At 48.0% G+C, this 19,432-nt stretch overlaps 2 protein-coding genes across 3 annotated transcripts; one reads left to right on the top strand and one right to left on the bottom strand.

Moving 5' to 3' along the window:
- Positions 1-2,087: 2,087 nt before the first annotated feature.
- Positions 2,088-14,813, bottom strand: LOC140519762 (uncharacterized). 2 transcript variants are annotated; one of them, XM_072633123.1, is made up of 2 exons: positions 14,180-14,267; positions 2,088-6,592 (listed from the first exon to the last, which is right to left on the bottom strand). In XM_072633123.1, the coding sequence occupies exon 2, from the start codon at positions 5,243-5,245 to the stop codon at positions 4,331-4,333; it is 915 nt and encodes a 304-aa protein (XP_072489224.1). In that variant the 5' UTR covers positions 5,246-6,592; positions 14,180-14,267; the 3' UTR covers positions 2,088-4,330. The 2 variants fall into 2 exon arrangements, with proteins under 2 accessions (XP_072489224.1, XP_072489225.1); XM_072633124.1 differs by lacking the exon at positions 2,088-6,592 and adding an exon at positions 7,035-7,425 and having other exon boundaries at positions 14,180-14,813.
- TOR4A (torsin family 4 member A) lies at positions 14,394-19,216 on the top strand. Its single transcript, XM_072633122.1, has 2 exons — positions 14,394-14,505; positions 16,523-19,216. Exon 2 carries the CDS (start codon positions 16,555-16,557, stop codon positions 17,824-17,826), a length of 1,272 nt encoding a protein of 423 aa, XP_072489223.1. The 5' UTR covers positions 14,394-14,505; positions 16,523-16,554; the 3' UTR covers positions 17,827-19,216.
- The last annotated feature ends 216 nt before the right edge of the window (positions 19,217-19,432 follow it).

Here is a 19,432-nt window from a genome sequence, read left to right as displayed (position 1 = left end):
GTTGACTTTACCCGTTCTTTTTACCCTTAATAGTATCTACCCTGAAGCTTCCTTCCTCCTTGATATTCTCTTGCCATGTCATATGCTCTGCCTTTGTTTCCTGATCTTCACTTGTGATAAGTCCATGAGACTCCAAACTGACGTGAGTGTAAAGATTTGCCATTGTCTGGATTGCGTGAGCAGAGCAGGTAGCTACCCTGCTACCTTTTCAGGGCTTCAGTGTAAGATTTACCACTAAGAAATATCTTCCCGCTGTCTTTCCTAGTGGCAAAAATTCCCACCATTAGAAGTTTATTGTTTTGGGTTAAGACTGCAGGACTTCAAGAATCCTTTGTGAAAATGCTGGCCTAGAGCTGCTGGGACAGAATGAAAGTACAGGGGCTAGCTTAAAGACTGAAAGGGGTGAGAGAAAGGTCTAGGATGTAGGCCAATGCCCTTAGGGGAGCAGGTATGGGAAGAGAAAAGTATAGCAAAGGACCCTGGTTTGACAGTAGATGTTAAGAGGGGAGAGATTGGCAAGAGGAAAAAGTGCTATTCAGGAAGAGGTAGAAGATGTCAAAAATAAATGTAGAATAACATGTGCGCGCGCACATCTCCAATCATCTGGAGAATGTGTTTCAAAAAGAACTCTGAACTTAGAATCAGGACCTGACTGGGAGTACAGAAACGATTCTGCCACTTTAACTTGCAAAGTGACCTTCAGTAAATCTCTTGCCTCTTTGAACCTCAGTTTACTAAAGTTAATAATATTTGTTCTACCTACGCCATAGGCTTATAGGGAAAGCGCTTCATAAATTTTAAAGTGCTATGTAAATGCGGGTTGCTGTTATTTTCTTACTCTTTATTGTTGAAAGGATTCCTAGAATGTATATAGCAGTAGAGGTGTTGGGGGGGGGGGGGGGTGGGAAAGGGTGCTTAAGGCTAATCCCTTGCTTTTAAGTACCTGTCTACATTATAAGGCTATGGAGCTATTATACTTCCTTGAAGTTCCAGTCTTTTATCTTTAGTCCCTAAAACTTCAGTAGTGCTTTAGAGTTTGCAAAGCACTTACATATAACATGTTCTGGTCAGACCCAAATAACAGTCCAGTGAAGTGGTAAGCATTTTACAGATGAAGAAACTGAGGCTCAGGGAGTCCATAGCTTGTTCAGGACCATATCGTAAATAGCAGTGCTGTGACTCGATGTGTCCTGGTTCCATGCCTAGTTTTCTTTTGAAACACTGTGATTACTGAAATTGATGACCAGAATAGTCTCCTCTGTGGACTGAGATTCGTATGCATTTGCACCTGCCGGCCTCTTTTCCTTTTGCTTCAGCCCTTTGGGGTACTTGGCAGGTTTTATCAAGTCCTAGTTTTAAGTTTCCAGTTCCCAAAGAGTTATTGAAAGCTACTTCCTAGGCCCAAGTCCCTCACCCAGCCACCATGCTGACATTTCAGGGAGCAGAATTTGCTGTTTACCCAGAACTCTGCTCCTCAGAGGAGGTTGTTTCTGGTCTGTTTGATCAAAGGATTGAGAGGACCAGAGCTCTTAACTGACCATTGACCATCCTTGGGTCCATATTGACTGGGGAGGAGATTGTCAGTCAGAAGGGCAAAACTTCAGAAGAATTCATTATCTAAGCCTTAATTAGGACAGTGATAACTGCCTTCTTTTTCTGTATGCCTTTTGCAAAAATGTAACTTGGTACAATGCCAAGTCCTTAGTGATGAACATCTCAAAAGGAACAGAACTGGAGTGACTGATTCAGAGCTGTTACTGTCTACATTAACTCATCCCACCTTCCACCTTGATGAGGTCTCATGGCACAAATTAGTCCACCAGGCCCTGGGCCTTTGGTGCTGTTGTACTTGGTTACAGTGTCTGCACCTCTTGAATTACTTTCATTCATTCAACAAACATCTCCTGACACTTCTATGTGCAGAAACCTCTGATAGACTCCAAGAAGGCCTCAGAAATAAAAATAGGATATGCTCTAAGAATTCCACAATACATACTAAGAAAGATAAGACACACATGTCAAGCTTACTGAGAGGCACAAAGGACTAGGGGCATCTAGTAAAACCACTTTAAAAAAAATTTTCCCACTTAATAGTTTATTTTTTTTCCAATTACATGTAAAGATAATTTTCAACATTTGCTTTTATAAGATTTTGAGTTCCAAATTTTTTTTTCAACTGAAGACGGTAATCTGCTATAGGCATATAGCAGATCTATATACATATACAGCATATATACAGTCATATAAACATTAGTCCTGTTGTGAAAGAAGAATCAGAACAAAAGGGAAAAACCATGAGGAAGAAAAAACAAAAAGAAAACAGTATGCTTTAATCTGCATTCAGACTCCACAATTCTTTTCTCTGGATGTGGATAGCATTTTCCATCATGAGTCTTTTGGAATTGAGTAAGACCCACCTGGGACATTGGTTATGGAGAAGATGCATTCTGAGTGCTGGTAGAACAGGCAGAGACACAGGTAGGGCGCTGGATTCTCCATTCAAAGAAGATCATGAACAGAGTTGGGAAAGAAAAGGGCATAATTGGAGAATGTGAAGAAATAAATAGAGGGTTCATGTAGGGGAATAAAAGCCTGTTAAGTCTGAGGGGTGGGGCCATATCAATAGCCAATGGAAAATATTCTCCATCTTATGTCTTTTTGGACATGAACTAATAATCCAGATAATCTAGTTACCACTTTCCTATTTTATGTTGTCACTTCTATTTTATAAGCTCCAGTTCACTATAATTTTCGAAATACAAAATCCTCTGGCATTCAAAGCTCTTCATAACTGATCGTCCCTTCCCATCCCCACATATCCCTTTCCAGTCTTATATATATTTTTACACCCTCCCACCATGTACTCTTCAATCTGTGACACTGGCCTCCTAGCTGTTTTCCATCTCTCAGTTCTGAGCATTTTCACTGGCTCTTCCCCATGCCTAGGATGCTCTCTCTCCTCATCTCTGCCTCTTGGCTTCCGTAGCTTCCTTCAAACCCCAAATGAAATCAGCTCTTCCACAGGAAGCCCCTCCTAACCCCCCAATTCTAGTGCCTTCCCTCACTTTCTATTTAATCCTGTGGATAGCTTATTTCTACATATCTTGGTTGTTGTCTCCCCCATTAGATTGCGAGCTCCTTGAGGTCAGAGACTGTCTTTTGTTTCTTTTTATATCCCCAGCAATTAGCACAGTGCCAGGCAGATAGACCCTTAATATATAATTTATTGTCACCCTCAGTCCCTGGTCCCCCAGCCTCCTTCAGGCATTATACTTTTGGGGACTAGAGAACAAACTATTGATCTCTCCACTGATCCATCATGCCTCAGAGAAGTCTTTACCACACATGCTCTGGAAATGCTCTCTTATCTCTCCTCAAATCAGGGGAGAGAGACCTCCCCTGAGCAGCTACCCCTTGATGATACAGCTCTTGGGGAGGGAAGAATCAGTGACCGACTCCTGGGCTTTTGGCTTGGGTCCCACTGATCAAGTGGCCAGCTGGCTTTGTGGGCCTTTTGATTCCTCCCTTTGCCAAGATGATATACTCCCAGAAAGGATTTGTGTATTAGGTGCTAGGCACTGAGAACTGGACCAGCTTCTGGTTTTCTATGGCAATAAAAGGGAACTGGGCTATTGTTTCAGATACATGGTTCTGAACACCAGTAATCTTTGTGGCTCTCTTAAAATAAACATGGGCCACGGATGACCAAGGGATTTAGACTGGGTATTCGCTTTGGTAGTACATACAGTAAAAGAAATCCTTCTTGAGACCCTAACTATCATGAGCCAGGGAATGGGGCAGAGACTTCCTTTTCTGGTTATAGTTACTGTCAGAAATAAGGTACCCTTTCCCTGTGCCCTCTTGCTTTGAAGAAAGGGCTGGGTGAGGTTGAGTAATGTGTAGGAAAAAAGTCTCTCTCTTCTTCTCAACTCCGTGGTTCCCTGCCAAGAAAACTACTGGTTCTTTTCCCCTTGTTTATATTTTCATTCCACATATATATTCTCTGTCAGAAAGACACACACCTCAGGCCCTGAGATCTGTGAACACAGTGGATGCTTTTTTTCCTTGCCAAGGCCCTCCCCTCGGGCAGAAATCTCAGTCCTGGTTTCTCTTACGGGATATAGCCCTCATTCCTCTAATCCAGCTCAGGGAAAAGGACCGAGATCTGAGTTTAATTTGAGTTAACCTGGGGCCCATCCCCTGCATCCAGAGAAGAGCCCCTGTTGCTCCGGCAGCTGCTTGCCTGTTCCTCCACGCCTGCGGCCCCGGAGGGGCGTCACCTTGCACAGGTGCGGCGTTACTCTGGAGTCTTGGTCCCTGACGTTGAGTTTCAGGGCACGGTCGGGACGCCCGGCGTCGTCACCCCCTCCTCATCTGTAGAATGGTGGGCAGGGGAGTGGGGCCACATTTTCTCCAAGGCCCTTCCAATCCGAATATTCTGTATTCCAGGGCGGTATAAAAATTCCTCAAGCAAAGGCTGGCTCGGCCGCCAAGAAAGCGCACGGGCAACGGCGCCCGGGATCGGGTCCGCTCGCGGGGCGGCGGGCGGGACTCCTCGCGCTCTCCCGGCTCCTGGTCCCAGCCGGGCCGGGTCGGGTCTGCTCGGGCCGGGGCGGGGCGGGGGCCTCGGTCCCCCCAGCTTCGCCAGGCGTTCCGCACGGAGAGCGCGCATCCAGGACGGCCCGGGGGAGGTAGGTGGCGCGTGCGCGCGGACCTCGGCTGGTCCTGCGCAGCATCCTCGGCGGTGCCCGCGGTGCCCGCTGCCCTTCAGCCATGGAGACCGAGGTGCCCCGCATGGACCCCCGCCTCCTCCTCCTCCTCCTCTACGCGGTGATTCTCCAGGAGTTGCTCTGCGGCTGGATGGAGCTGCAGCGGCAGCGGGCCAAGCCCAAGAAGCAGGCGGGGCCCCTGTGGTCAGCCAGGTGAGGGAACGGCGTTGCGGGGGGCGGCGGGGGAGGCACCCCCGGGGAGGAGGGCCACCCCCGGGGCATCCCCGCTTTAAACTTCTCCTATGGGGATGGATGGCCCCAGGGCACCCAGGCGTAATTTGCGACCTTTGTGATGGGAGGTTTCTCCCAGGGGCGCTCTGAAAGCTAGAAGCCCAAGGGGAGCTTCTTGTGATAGAGGACGGAGGGAGGGGGAGGAGGGTAGAGGCCGAACCTCCTCTCGAGCTCAAGACAGAAAGCCCCCCCCGGCGCGGCCCCTCCGCCTTCCTTTGGGGGAGCAGACTGTGAAGTGCTCTCATGGATTGTTTTGTTTGAGCCCCGATGGCTTATCAGATTTGCAGGTGCCTTCAGCCTGGGAACCGACACTGGATAACTGAATCCTTAGGCTGGAATAATAGATTGAATCTAAGGAAATGTAACTAGAATCAATGTAAAATCCTGCGCCTGAGTTAAAAAAAAAAATCAGTTGTCCAAGTGCCAGATGGGAGAGATGGCTTAATTTATCCTAAATGTGACTGAATGAGCACTATGAGGAGGCACCTAAAAAAAGCTAACCTAAACGGATTACAGTAATAGAAGTCTAATCTTCAGAATGAAGTAGGTGATAATTTTGTTGATTTTTGCCCTGGTCAAACCCCAACTGGTTCCATTTTAGAGTGCCACATTTTAAGGGGAATTTTGACAGTCTGGACCGCGTCCAGAGCAGGGTGACCAGGATCATGAGGGTAATGTGAACCCATGTCATATCAAAATCAGTTGGAGGTATTAGAGATGTATATCCTGGAGAAGAGAGAAATATGGGGATGACACAGTTGTCTGCAAATGTGTGAAGGATTAGCTTGGAAGAGGGACAGACTCGATCTATCTAGCTCCTAAGAACTGTTTATTTCCAGCCTGCCCCTACCTCTCTTCCAGGCACTGGTTCAATCAACTTTATCCCAGTTAAGGAAAGTAGGATGTAGAACAGTGCAAAACTCATTCCTGTCTAGGTCCAGGAGCTCCTCAGTTCTAGTGTCAAGGTTTGAAAGGACTATCCTGTGGCCACTCACTTGCCCTCTGCCCACACCAAAGGAACATCACCTTGTCCACCTGTCTTCATGTGGTCATTCCCACTGCCGGCTTCATCCCTCAGTCTTTGTGGCTGTTGTTCTGAGACCTTCCGTGCTTTGTTAGTTTTGTCCTGAAGTATGTTCCACAGATCTGTGTACAGCAGCCGAGTCGCAAATACATGTGGTTTCATATAAGGGGAGAAAGATGTTTCTGTCTTGAGGGACTCAGTCTGCTATACTGTACACAGTGGCTTGAGAGGCATAGAGACAAAAGGAGAAAAGAAAAGATATAAATGAGAGGACTCTGTTGGGTTCAAAAAATCAGTTGAGGATTTTAGTGGACTCCCCCAAAGCTCAGTATGAGTCAATAACGGGATGAGGCAGCCAAAAGAGCTTTGGTTTTAAGATTCATGAACCAAAGCAAAGTGTCCAGGACAAGGGCAGTGGTTATGGGTCTTCTCTGGCCTGGTCAGACCCCAATTTGCATTATTTTTGTTTAGTTCAGGGCATCATATTTTAAGAAGAGCATGTCCAGAGTAAAGTAACCGGGTTGGTGAGGGAAGTTATGCTCCATGAATATTGATTGAAGGTACTACCCTAGAGAAGAGAAAATATAGAAGAATCCATCTTCAAGTATTTGAAAAGCTGCATTGTGGAAAGAGATTAGACTTGTTCTCTTTATCATTTGAGGGCAGAATTAGGACCAGATTAGGTGGAAGTTTCAGGGAGGCAGATTTTGGCTCAATGTAAGGAAAGACTCCCTGACACAATTGTCCATTAAGGGGATAGCTGACCTTGCTAGGTAGTAAGTTTACTATCTCTGGTGGTGTTCAGGTGGGGAGTACTACTTGTTGGTGATGTTATACAGAAGATTCCTGCTTCAGATATAAGTTGCCCTCTGAGGTCCAGCATTCTTTGTGAAAGGGACAGAGGAAGAAAACAGAGCCTGTTATATTTGGCATTTATACAGCTGCTCTCAGATTTACAAAGTACATTATATCCATCATCTCATTTGATCCAACAACACTGACACATGGATGCTACTGTTACTTTATATATGAGGAAGCCATGCAATTTATAAATGCTTGAGGAAGGATTCAAACCCCAAACTTCCTTGTTTCCAAGTCCGATGACATTCTGTCACTACACCATACCAAGGCCAGGTGGAAGGCCAATGGCTTGGCTTTAAAGGCTTTGGGGATTTTTGGTGCTGGAGGACCTCCAGTGACCGGGTCTCTGTCCACTGCAGCTTTTCTAGGTCTCGGTCAGGTCGACCTGGTTTCTCTCGGCCGCTGGTGTATTCTCTGCGCAGGGAGCGGCTGCGGGACTGGCGGAAGGCTGGCAGGATCATCCGAAAGGCCTGAGGGACCCCCCAGTGCTTCCACGAACCTGCATGTAGCTTCCCTGGGCCTGAAGGAGGATGATGAGGCCTGGAGCCCAACAGGAGGATGAGTTTACCCAGAGAACAAGGCCCTACCCCATTAAGAAAGCAGAGACAGTACCCCCCACACACACACATCTCCACATCTTCCCATTGCCCACTCCAGGGCTGGTATCCATTGGCTCACAGGCCTTTGCAAAGCAAGAGCTTCCTACTTTCATGGAAATGCCCAAGCACCTGGTATCTCCTGGAGTTAGTGTTTTTTGGGGACCCTGGGACCAGGAGAGGAAGGAGTTGGCCTAAACATGGGAATAGAGAGACCTGAAACTGTACTGCCCCCAACTAGGAGGGCAGGGAAAGGGTAGAGAGAGGAAGGCTCTGACGTGCTTTCCATTCTGAGTCCCAATTTGGAAATCTCTCGGCCAGCTCCAAGTGATATGGAATATGGTCTTTCCTTCCACTACCAACCTGGGTCTGCAGACTTCTAGATCAGTGGTCTAGGCCATAGAGTATGGGGGGTGACCTTGGGAAATGAACTGGGAAAGACTAGGAGGAATGTCCAATGCAAAGAAAGGAAGAGATGGGGCTTAGATTTTCCTGGCCCCAAGCACACCTATTCTGTGCGGAGGTAGGGGAAGACCAGACCTAGGTCCTGCCCTCTGGGAACTCATGGGGAAATTGGAGGAAGCCAAAACTGGGTCTAGGAAATCAGTAGTGTTGGAAAGTATAGACTTTCATGTAAAAGGCTGAGAACAGCACTGGAGAGTATATATATTCATGCAGCAGAGCGAGTTGTGTACCCTATGGTACACTCACATATAAACAGTCATGTTTAGTAGATAAGACTACTTATATGTACAGATAAAACTTAAAACCTGTACTAAGACTTTTGGGGTGCCTTATGTCTATTTATTTATTATATATACACACATAAATATGAGCACACATACAATACTGGACCCAGCCTCCAAACTGAGGGTTAAGATTAGAAAATCCTCCTCTCAGGGTATAGCCTGTCCCTACTCTCCCATCCCTACCCCCAAGGATTGATCTGATTTAGGGACTAATCACTGGTTCCTCACTGCTTTCACTTCTCTCCTCCACCCAAAAAACTCCATTCAATGGTTTCTCTTTGCATGCAAGATAGAGTTTGAATTCTTCACTTAGATTCTCTGCCCTCCAGCCTCTAGCTCACATCGCCAACTTTATCACCTAACTACTTTCCAGTAAGATCCTCCACTCCAAGCAACCTAGCTTCTCCCTTACACCCCCTTCCCCTGGCCCAGCTGTTATCCTGATTACCTTCTTCCCACTTTGTCATCTTTGCTTGTGATGCTCCTACTCCCTGATCTTCTCTCCTCCCCTTTCCTCTTCCTTTCCAGTCCTTTTTTCAAAGCTTACCTTCTAGGCTTATCACCAACACTGCTGAATCTCCTCTGCACCCTGCCTTGGCTTTTAAAGCTCTTCGCAAGCTGACCCCATCCTACTTTTCTAGCTTTATTATACTTTCTTTCCCTCTGCACAAACCAGACTTCTTCCTCTTCCTCACATTGGGCACTCCATCTCCTGTCCCTGTGAATTTTCCCTGCACATGCCTCATGCCAGAAATCCACTCCATTCTGATTCAGGTCAAGCCCTCACCTCTACTCCCAGCAATCTTTCCTACTCTCCCTCATACAGCCCTCCATGGTCTTCCTCTGTATGTTTTGTCTGTATCTATAGAGGAGTATTTTGTCTCCCCCATTAGAATGTAAACTCAAAAAGGCAAGGATTCTCTTGTAACTGGCGCATAGTAGGTGTTTAACATGTTTGCAGATTGCTTGGTTAAATTCAACAAACATTTACGGTATGAACCACCAACTATGTCCTAGGGACTGGAAGAGTTAAAAATAGACCCCACTGTCAAGGAGCTAACAACAGTAACAGCCAGCATTTATATAGCACTTCAAAGTTTTCAAAGCCCCTTTTAAGTATTATCTCATTTGATCCTCACAGTGACCCTTTTTATTTCCATTTTACAAATGAGAAAACTGAGGCAGTCAGAGGTTGTGACTTGCTCAGGTTCACACAGCTAATAAGTGTTTGAGGCAGGATTTGAACTTGGGTCTTCCTGCCTCCAAGTCTAACACTCTATTTTTTTATCTTAGCTGCCTCATAATCAAATAGGGAGAAAGACATATGCACAAATAACCCTGACATAAGGGAAAGTGAGAGGAATACAAAGGAGATGTTGAGACAAATTTGAGAAATTTGAGGAGGGAGATCTTTTTTTTTATTTTTTTTTAGAAGGGGTTAGTCTTTGGGAAAGACTTCATGGAGTATGTGAAAGTTGAGGAAGGCTATGAAAGAAGGAAAGGACCTTAGACAAAGGGCGAGGAGTCAGGTAGGGAGGCTCATTTGCCAATAGGGGAGAGTATGAACCAAGACAAAGAGATGGGAGAAGGAAGGATGAGAACAGAGGGATAGAGAATTGTCTCATTTAGTAAATTTTAGAGTGTGTGAAATAGAGCATCATTTAAAAAAAGGGCAGAAAGGGAGGTAGGAGTCAAACTACCTAAGGCCCTCATTTCTCAGGATCAGGAGCCTGTACTTCACTTGTTAGGTATGAAGAGCCATCGACAGTGTTTGAGTTATGACAGGATCAAAGTGTTGGGAAGATTATTGGGGGCAGCAATGTGTGGGATGCATCAGGAGACCAGTTATACATCACAGTAGTGGAAGTAAGGAATGAGGGGCTGAATTGAGGTGGGGGTAGTGAGAATGAGGAGTGGTTGTAATAGCTGAAGTGCTTTCTTACTCACAGAACTCTGGAGCCCTTATTGTGCTGCTTTCTGTAACTTGCCCAGGCTCACTTGGCTGATAATTTTCTTTGGCAGGATTTGAACTCGGGTCTTCCTGCCTCCAAGTCCGGCACTCTATCCACTCTTGTCTGTGCTGTTTTTTGGATACCTAGCACCATTACCTTTTGTTATTTTCCCTCGTGTGTTTATGCCTTGTCAACTCAACCAGATTCCAGGGCAGGAGTCATCTTCTACCTGTATGTATCTCTGCTGCCTCACACAGCTCCCTGTGTTTGATAAACATTACAGAAACACTTCTGGTGTAGTGCAGTCTGCTCTTCAGATGCTGGGTCTAGCTGGCTGGAGATGTCAGGGTGGGGAAGGAGAGATGGTGACAGAGGAGGAAACAGATGCTCCTCTTAAGTAGGAGAAGGAGCCACAGGCTCTGTATTATCAGCAGTGTCCAGACCTGGGTGGGAGGATCTGGGGTTGGGGGTTGATAACAGCATGCAGACTAATATGAGAACAGACTGGCTAATGGAGCCAATTTATAGGAATGCTTCCCTTTGGGAGTTAATGACGGAGCCCCCTCCTCCAGCTGCCAGAGCTCCGTGTCCATGCCACTCACCCTAACCCTGGTCCTAGCACTCACTACTAATAATGTCAGTACTACTATATCAGGTTTGCAAAGCACTTTGTAAATGTTTTCTCATTTTATTATCCTCACAACAGCCCTGGGAGGTAGGTACTACTATTGTACCCATTTTACAGATGGCGAAACTGAAGGAGACAGAAGTTAAGTGTCTTGCCCAGGATCACTTAGCTAATTAAGTACCCACGGGCACATTTGAACTCAGGCCTACCTAACTCCAGGTCCAGCGTTCTACCCACACTGAATAACCCACCTGCCTCCTGCCTAGGACTTTTAGGCAAAAGGATGAAAGAAAATATTATTGTGGCCTTGGTGGAGATAGTACCTCAGCGGAGCTCTACAGAGATTTAGGGTCTGGAGCAGTAGAAATAAGAAGGGGGCATTTCATGGAGGGGACAGGACATGGAGAGGAACAAGTAGGTTCTGTTTGGAGGGCAATGAGAACAGCCTGGCTGGACCAATGGACAGAGTGGGAGATATTTGATAAGGTAGGAACCCAATTATGGGGCCTTGAATGACAAGCTGAAGAGTTGGCGTATGATCTGAGCAAGGGAGTGACATGACAAAAGAGGAATTTTAGGACCATCAGTCTGCCAGCCAGAGGCAGGGTAGTATGGTGGATAAAGAGCCAGACTCAGAGTCAGGAAAAACCTGAGGTCAGTTCTGTCCTAACAATTAGTGGCTGTGTGACCCAGGGCAGATCACTGCCTCTCAGGGATACAGGCAGCTCTCTGAATTTCAGGGCAGGTACTGACTGCTTCAGCACAGGGGGCTTTTTCACTTGAGTTCCCTGAGTCGTTGGAATCAGAAGTCCAGTTTCAAAAAATTCCAAACTCAAAACCTATCTGCATAAGCAGGACCAAGCAGGGAGAGGAGGGTTAGGAAGCTGCTACGGCCACAGCCTGGGTGAAGGGGGATGAGGACCTGGTTAGGAGTGATACCCATGAAAATGGAGAGGAGGGAACAGTGTGAAGGAAATAGAAAGAAAGAAGGAAGAGAACTTTGTGACCAGATAGAGGGGTGGGGAGAGGGAGAAGGAGTGAAGGGTGACACTGAGGGGCTGGGAGGCCTGGGGTACCACTGCCAGAAACAAGGAAGGTGGGAGAGTGATACAGTTTGCAAAGGGAAGGTCATGACTCTCTTTCGGGGCATGTTGAGTTCCAGGTGATGATGGAGATGTTCCAGAGGCAGTTAGCCATGTGGAGCTCCAGTCCTCATACAAATGTGATGATGTCTGGAGCAGCTCCCAGTGAAACTCCCGGAGGAGGGTCAGAGCCCTCCAGCTCTCCATACCAGAGGTAGGTGGAGGACCCTTCACAGGCCCTGGGACCTGATGTCCTCAGGACCGGTTTGGGATGACTTGTAGAAAAGCAGTCATTTCCTGGTTTCCAGTCTAAATAAAAGGATTATGGGGAAGTTGGGAACAGATACATTTTCTAAGGTAAGAAGCCTGGCTTCTGGACACCATCCTTTGGAGGAACTGGAATGATGAAGAGCCTTGATTTAACACCATATGAAGATTGATTGAAGGAGCTAGGGATTCATAGCCTGAGGAAAAGCAGATTCCCTGGGAAAAGTGATGGCTGTCATTAAGTACTTGAAAAACTGTCTACTGAAGAGATGATTAGATTTATTCTGCTTAGGTCCGGAGGGCAGAAGAAAAACTATGGGGTGACATCCGAGAGGAGATTTAGGCAGGATATAATTAGAACTGGCCCAAAGTAAAGTGGGCTGCCTGGGGAAATTGTGGTTTTCCCCTTCCTGGTGATCATTTGGCAGAGTTTAGTTGATCACTTGTCGTTCGTGCAGTGCTGGGAGGGTTCTGTTTTTGAGGGGGAGGGGGGTATGGCTTACACAAGATAGCCCAAGGTCTCTCCTAACTCTGACATTCAGTTATTTGACTCTACAGAGAAGTGCAATAGCTTTAGATTTATCTTTTGGAAGTCTGGGGGTGACACAGGGCCATGCAGAGGGAGCGACGTGAACAAAGACCTGGAGTTGAAATGAAATTTTGTCTGAGCTGGGGATGTTGGGGAGTCTGACCTGGCAGAACTTAGTGCATCAGACAGCGCTGGGAGTTGGTACAAACAGGAACTCACCTGTGTGGTGCCACACTCTCACATGTACATATGTTCTACCCTTTATTACAACCCTGTGATAGGCAGGGCAAACTTTAGTAGCCTCATTTTACAGGAGAGGAAACAGGATTTCAGAGAGGGATTTACTTGCCCAAGGCCTCTGTTTCTATTATCACACAGTTAATAAGTAAGCAGCACCAGGAGTACAAACCCAAATCTTCCTATCTTGAAAGCCCTGCTCTTTACCCTAGTTCATTCCTCAATGAGTATTCATTGGCTGAAGGGCTGGGTGGGTGGGGCTAGTTTGTAGAAGGTCTTGAATGGGAGATGGGGTGATTCCCTACTGAGCCTGGGGATCTGGCCCCCTGGGGTTACCCTTGTTGCAGAGTAGAGGACCCACAGACTTGGGCACTTTGTCAAGGCAGAGAGGATTGGAGCTCTCTTCAGACAATGGTGGGGGTAGAATGTAGTGGATGTGTCAGAGACTGAAGTGGGTCGGGGAAGGCATCCCAGGCCATGAGAAGGGGAGGGGCAAGAGCAGCAGGTAAGGAGCCAGAGCAGGTATGGGCCGTAGAAGGGAGAAGCTAATGGGAAAGGACAGGAGAGTGAAAGAGAAGGGAAACGAGGAAAGAGGGGGAGGGAGGGAGAGAGAGAGAAAAAGAGAAAGGGGGAGAGAGAGAGGCAGGGAGAGAGATTGAGATAGGAGAGAGAGAGGCAGGGAGAGAGGGAGAAGGAGGAGAAAGAGAGAAGAGAGAGTAAGAGATTGAGAGAAAGGAGAGAAAAAGGGGGGGGGGGAGAGAGAGAGAGAGAGAGAGAGAGAGAGAGAGAGTGTGTGTGTGTGTGTGTGTGTGTGTGACAGAGAGAAGCCAATGGGGGAGAATGGGGGAGCAACCCCTGAATGATGCCCACTGTCAGCCCCCTACAGCCCTTGACCTTCAGTCCAAGAGAAAGTGTTAGTAAATCCCATGGGGGAGTTACAGTAGGGCCCTACACTCTCATAGATTGTGGACAGTTGTTCTTGCCCCCCCTCACCAAGTACATGACCTCCTAGGAGGGGGAAGGGAAGTGGGAGAGGCTGAGCCAAGTGGGGGGGAGTGGTCTCAGGGGTGTCAGAGGAAGGTCTCTAAGAACATCCATGGGCTAGAGAAGGGAATGGTGAAAAGAGTGAGGAGTCATCCCATTTGAACACACTGGAGTGATTCCCCTGGGACAGGGCTGACCCCTCCCTCTTGAGGTGAGGGCTCTGAGGCCTCGGTTCATTCCTCTGCGTCCCGCCCGCCCCCCCTGACTCACTTCCTTTGCATAGAGGCGGAAGCCTCTTCATCAGCTTCCTCTCCCTCTGGCTCTCTCCCGACAGGCAGGTGTCCTGGTCCTGGGTTCTGGCTGGAGATTTCCTGAAGCCCATCTCCTCTGATGCCCCTGAATGCAGTCTCCTGACCTTTTCCCCTAGAGCTCTCTCCTCCCTCCACAAGACGGCCTGGGAGCCCCCAGTCCAGGGAGGCTTTGGCATTTCCTGCTTCCTGAACAGCTGGAACGACTGGCCTCTTGGGAGGAGGGCAGAGCAGGGGACCAGGGCGCCCTGGGGTGGCTGGCTCAGGGCCTGACATTGACCACACAAGGTATGGACTGGCTGGGGCTGGGGAAGGCCTTGTGGCTGTCTTGTCTCTTGCCAGCTGGCATTGTCTCATTGTCTCTTTGTGTATGCCTGTCTTTTTCAGTCTGTCCTATCTGTCTCATTCTTTCTCACTCTGTCTCTGCCTCTTTCCTTGTGTCTGGCTCAGTGTCTCTCTGCCTCTCGGTATCAGTCTCTCTTTTCCTTCTTGTCTCATTCTTCTGTGTCTGTCACCTCTCTATGGCTTTTTCTTTCTTAATCTCTGTTTGACTTTCTCTCTCTCCCCTTGAGCCTGGCTCTATGTATTTCTCTCCTTGTATCTTACTGTCTCCATCTCTCTTCTCTCCGTGTCTGCCTCAAGTGGAGGTGGAGGAATGGGGTGGGGTTTCTCCTATTCCCACCCCCCCACCCCCCATGTCTGTGAGTATGGGAAGGTCAAGGGGCTTTCAGGAGAGGAATCCATCCTGGGAGTGGTTTGGAGACTCACACTGTGAGCTATAGAATGAGATTGCATCCTTGCCTTTGTCTACCCCCAAGAAATGCCCTAGGAACTTTATTCTCCTTCCACTAGCTCTCAATTCTCTAGAGTCTGCTAATGCTGCTCTCCTGTCCTTTATCCTTCCATAGTGTCCTAAAGGACTATGGTTAAGGAAGAAGACCAGTTTATGAAGGGAACCCTGAGGGACAGTGTTTATTTATCTAATTATAGGAGTAGGGGAGCTGGAACTTTCATGGGAAGGAGATTGGCAATATGATTTCAGTCCTGGAGCCTTCCAGCTCTCTTTACCCCTGTCCATATACTACCCCCACCCCCAGCCTGGGGACCTCCTTCGTAGAAGCCCAGTGATCATAGCATTGACCCTGAATGGGGGAGGAGATGGGGTCAAAACCTTATCTACTTCTGGACCCTACCACTGACCCCTCGGTCAGGAAGCCCTCTAGGCAAGCAAAGCCACAGAACCACCCACCCCTCCCACTGTCAGGCCTGACTACTTCCTCATTCACTAGGCAGAGCTGCATTTATTCCCTTCTGACCTAAAGGATTTGCATGTGGGGCCTAGGCATGCTGATGGTGGGGATGAAGGTTTGATGCCCATCCTCACAGATCTAGCCCAGCCTGGCTGAAAGCTAATTGCCTCCTCTAGGAAGAACACAGCCACCTCCCAGGATGGCCCTAGGAAATCATCTGAGATCATTTGTGATCTCTGGGAACAACTGGGGTTACCTGCTTTGCCCAGTTCAGGAGAGCCTGGGATTTGGGAAGTTGGTTGTCCTGTGTGTCCAGTGGGAGGAGCCTTAGAGATTATCTAGGGTCCAACTAACCCTGTCATTTTACAGCCCCTGAGAGGAAAATCAATTTGTTTAGTATCTTAAATAGGAAAATAAGAATTGGAACCTAGGTCCTCCATAGCCAAATCTGATTCTCTGGAATTGCACCACTTCTTGTAGGAAGGACAGTAGGAACCAGAGACAAAGGAGGGAAAGAAACAAACATTAATTAAGCCATTAACGATATGCCAGGCACTGTATTAAGTGCTTTACAAATATCTCATTTTAACCTCACAACAGTTTTGTGAGATCAGTGCTATTTTGACTCCCTATTTTACAGTCGAGACAGACAAGTTAAGTGACTTGCCTAGGGTTATGCACCAAGTAAATGAGGTTAGATTTGAACTCAGGCCTTCCTGCCTCCTGGCCCAGACCTCTATCCACTGCACCTCCCTCTACCACCTCCTTTCCACTTCCTTTCTCTCTGTAGCTGGAATGTTGGAAAGATGGGATCAAACTGGGGTGATGGAAACTGAGAGCTAAGGATCTTAAAATTCTCTCATATTTCTTTTCTGAGCCTCTCTTTAGGAAATCTGTTCTGTTTTGCCTTTGGTGGTGAGGTGTAGCCCTGCACCTAGCTAGGGAGTTGCTTAGGGCTGGGAAGGCCAGGGCCACAGGGCTTAGAGTCTCGTGACACTCTGAGATGTCCATAGCAGACCTCTGAGAAGGCTCTTCATGTGATCTTCCTGTTCTAGGAAAGAACCTGAATGGTGTGTCATCTGGAGCCATGGAAGGAGGTCAGCCAAGCCCCCGACCTGCCCAGGTTCTCTCAGGAGGCATGGTCTCCTCACCCGTGAGAGCTGTCATTCGCCTGCGTCGGAAATTCCGGATCTTACGCAAGAGCCGCATGAGATCCAACCTCCCTGGGGAGTCATCTCTTGCTCTGACCCCATCCCCATCGAGGCTGCTTCAGAGACAGATCTCCCTAGACCGGGCCAAGCTGAGCAGCACCCCTGTGTCCCACCTCCCCCACCGCATGAACTTTGAGAAGCCCCAGTATTTCACCTTTGAGGCCCCTGTGGAATCGTCCTTCCGGAGGAAGAAGAAGCGCCGAAAATCCCGGGTCGTGTTGTACCCGGAGAGTTCTCGGAAGTACCTCCCCACCGAGCAGAAGAGCAAGGCCAAGCGCTGCCTGCTTCTGCTGGTGGCCATTGTCTTCATTCAGATTCTCAATGCCATCGAGAACCTTGATGACAACCTGCAGAAATATGACCTAGATGGGCTAGAGAAAGCCCTGCAGCGGGGCGTGTTTGGCCAGAAGGCCGCCATGGACAGCATCATGGAACTGTTGCGGGATTATTTGGCCACACACATTCACAGCCAGCCACTGGTCATCTCATTCAATGGCCCAAGTGGAGTGGGCAAGAGCCACGTGGGCCGGCTGCTGGCAAAGCACTTCCGTTCAGTGATGGAGGGAGATTTTGTGTTGCAGTACTATGTGATGCATCACTGTCCAGACCATCAGGAGGGCCTTGTCTGCCAACAGGACTTGTCTGAGAGGATCACCGACATGGTGACCCGGGCAGAGGTGGAAGAAAAGATTCCTGTGTTCATCCTAGATGAGGTAGAGTTCATGTCTCCAGGCCTGCTGGACACTCTGCACAGCTTCCTCCAGCCTCGGCAATCCAATGAGTTCCTCAATGCCATCTATGTGCTCATCAGCAGCATTGGCAGCAGCGAGGTCACACGCTTTGTTCTACACACCGTCTCCAGCAAGCTAACCCCACAGCACTGCAGGGAGGAGCTCAGCCAGTCTCTCCACACCCTCCTGGCAAACACCCACCCACTCTGGGAGACTGCTGAGGTGGTCCCCTTTGTCCTGCTACAGAAGTGGGACATCATGAACTGCTTCCTGGATGAGATGGTGGGGGAAGGCTTCTATCCAGACCAGAGCCACATCGAGAGCCTGGCTGGGCAGCTCAGTTATTACAACACCACAGGAGGAGAGTTTGCTGTCACAGGCTGCAAGCAGGTGGTGGCCAAGGTCAACCTACTATAGTGGACACCTCCCTCTTCTTGCACCCATCCTTGCCTGTCCTCTTCACTCTTCTGTGGACTTTGAACATACTGCCATAGGGGATGGCCCCAAAGGGCTCAGTGGGTTGCCCTTTTCCTCCAGGCTCTCACATTCCCTGCCTTGTCTATGTGATTCCCAGCTTGGACAGTATTCCCAGGCTAATCCTCAGGAATACTGCCTCTTGGGATTTGGGGGAGCCCAAAGTGCTGCTCATAGGAGGAAGGCCAAGGCCTCTATTTATACATAGGACTTTATAGCTGCTTCCTTGAAGGTTATTCCCTAAGCTGGGGTAGCAGGGATCTAGATTTCTGGCTTCTCTGCAAGGCAAGACACAAGAAGGAGCTGCAGGAGCTGAGGGAAGGGCTGGTGCTGGAGGCTGCAGATCAGACTTGGGGAATTCTTCCCTACACCCCCCCACCCTCCCACCCAATCTCCCCACTTCCTAAGATTATGTTCAATACCTGCTTGATCACAGTGCCAGATGTACTACCCCACAGAACACCAAACCAGGTTGGGGGGTGGTTGTCAAGACTCTGCCATGGCTTAAAAGATTCCTAATAAATGTTTGCCCAGTTATCTGTTTGATTAGTGTTAATGGGTTCAAACCTTGTTTCCCCAGCCACAGATTTTGAATTAACCCCAGCTACAGACTGATACCCCAGCCAACTCGAGACCTGTAAACCTGGCCACAGAGTAATAGGTATCCCTGTGACCCCAGACTGGTCTGTAACTTTAGTCATAGACTAGCCTTGACTTGACTACAGATTGAATCCCTATTGTGGTCACAGACTAGACCCTGACCCTAACTAACCAATCACCTCTAAGGGTGTGAAGGTCAGAGTGAAGTCCATCCCTACTCCCTCCCTGCTGGGGACACCTTCATTAGCCAAGGGTCAGTCTGTGATTCAGGGGGCTGGTGGTTGGCTTGAAAGCCTTGAAGAGTCACAGTACTGTAGTCACATCATGTTTCTCCTTCTCCCTTCCACCCCCACAGATGAAAGCTATATTGATCCACAGCCAGGCAGTCAATCAACAAGCCACGTGACATACATCATTATGTGCCAGGTCCTCTACTAAATTGGGAATACAAAAAAAGGTAAAAACAGAATCCCAGTCCTCAAGGAGCTCACTTTTTAATAGGGGAGACAATATGCAAATAACTACATACACACTTTCTACCCAACCCCTCCTAATTCCAGTACCTTCCTTCTGTTAATTTTTTCCTCTTTACCCTGTATCTAGTTGGCTCCCCCTTAGACTGTAAGCTCCTTGAGGGCAAGCACTGTCAAGCTTCTTTTTGTATCCCCAGAGTTTAGCACGATGCTTTGCTGTACAAAGGCACTTAATAAATGTTTATTAATTTATTGATCAATCGATTCATATATACAGTATAAATGGAATTAATGTTAGAGGTAAGAGGTTGGGGGTCAAGAAAGTACCAGAAGACAGCCATTTTCCTGATGGTGGGATTTTGTTGTTGTTATCGTATCCATCCTTCATTGCCAAAGAAGACCATGCCATCAGAGAAATGATGACATAACTTGCATTTGACTTTGTTCTGAGTGAGGGAGGGCTGTGCAGGTCACCA

The sequence above is a fragment of the Notamacropus eugenii genome, chromosome 1 (assembly GCF_028372415.1).
Source record: "Notamacropus eugenii isolate mMacEug1 chromosome 1, mMacEug1.pri_v2, whole genome shotgun sequence".
NCBI lineage: Eukaryota > Metazoa > Chordata > Mammalia > Diprotodontia > Macropodidae > Notamacropus > Notamacropus eugenii.
The sequence above is the reverse complement of the archived record's forward strand: the minus strand, read 5'-3'. Positions and strand labels throughout refer to the sequence as shown.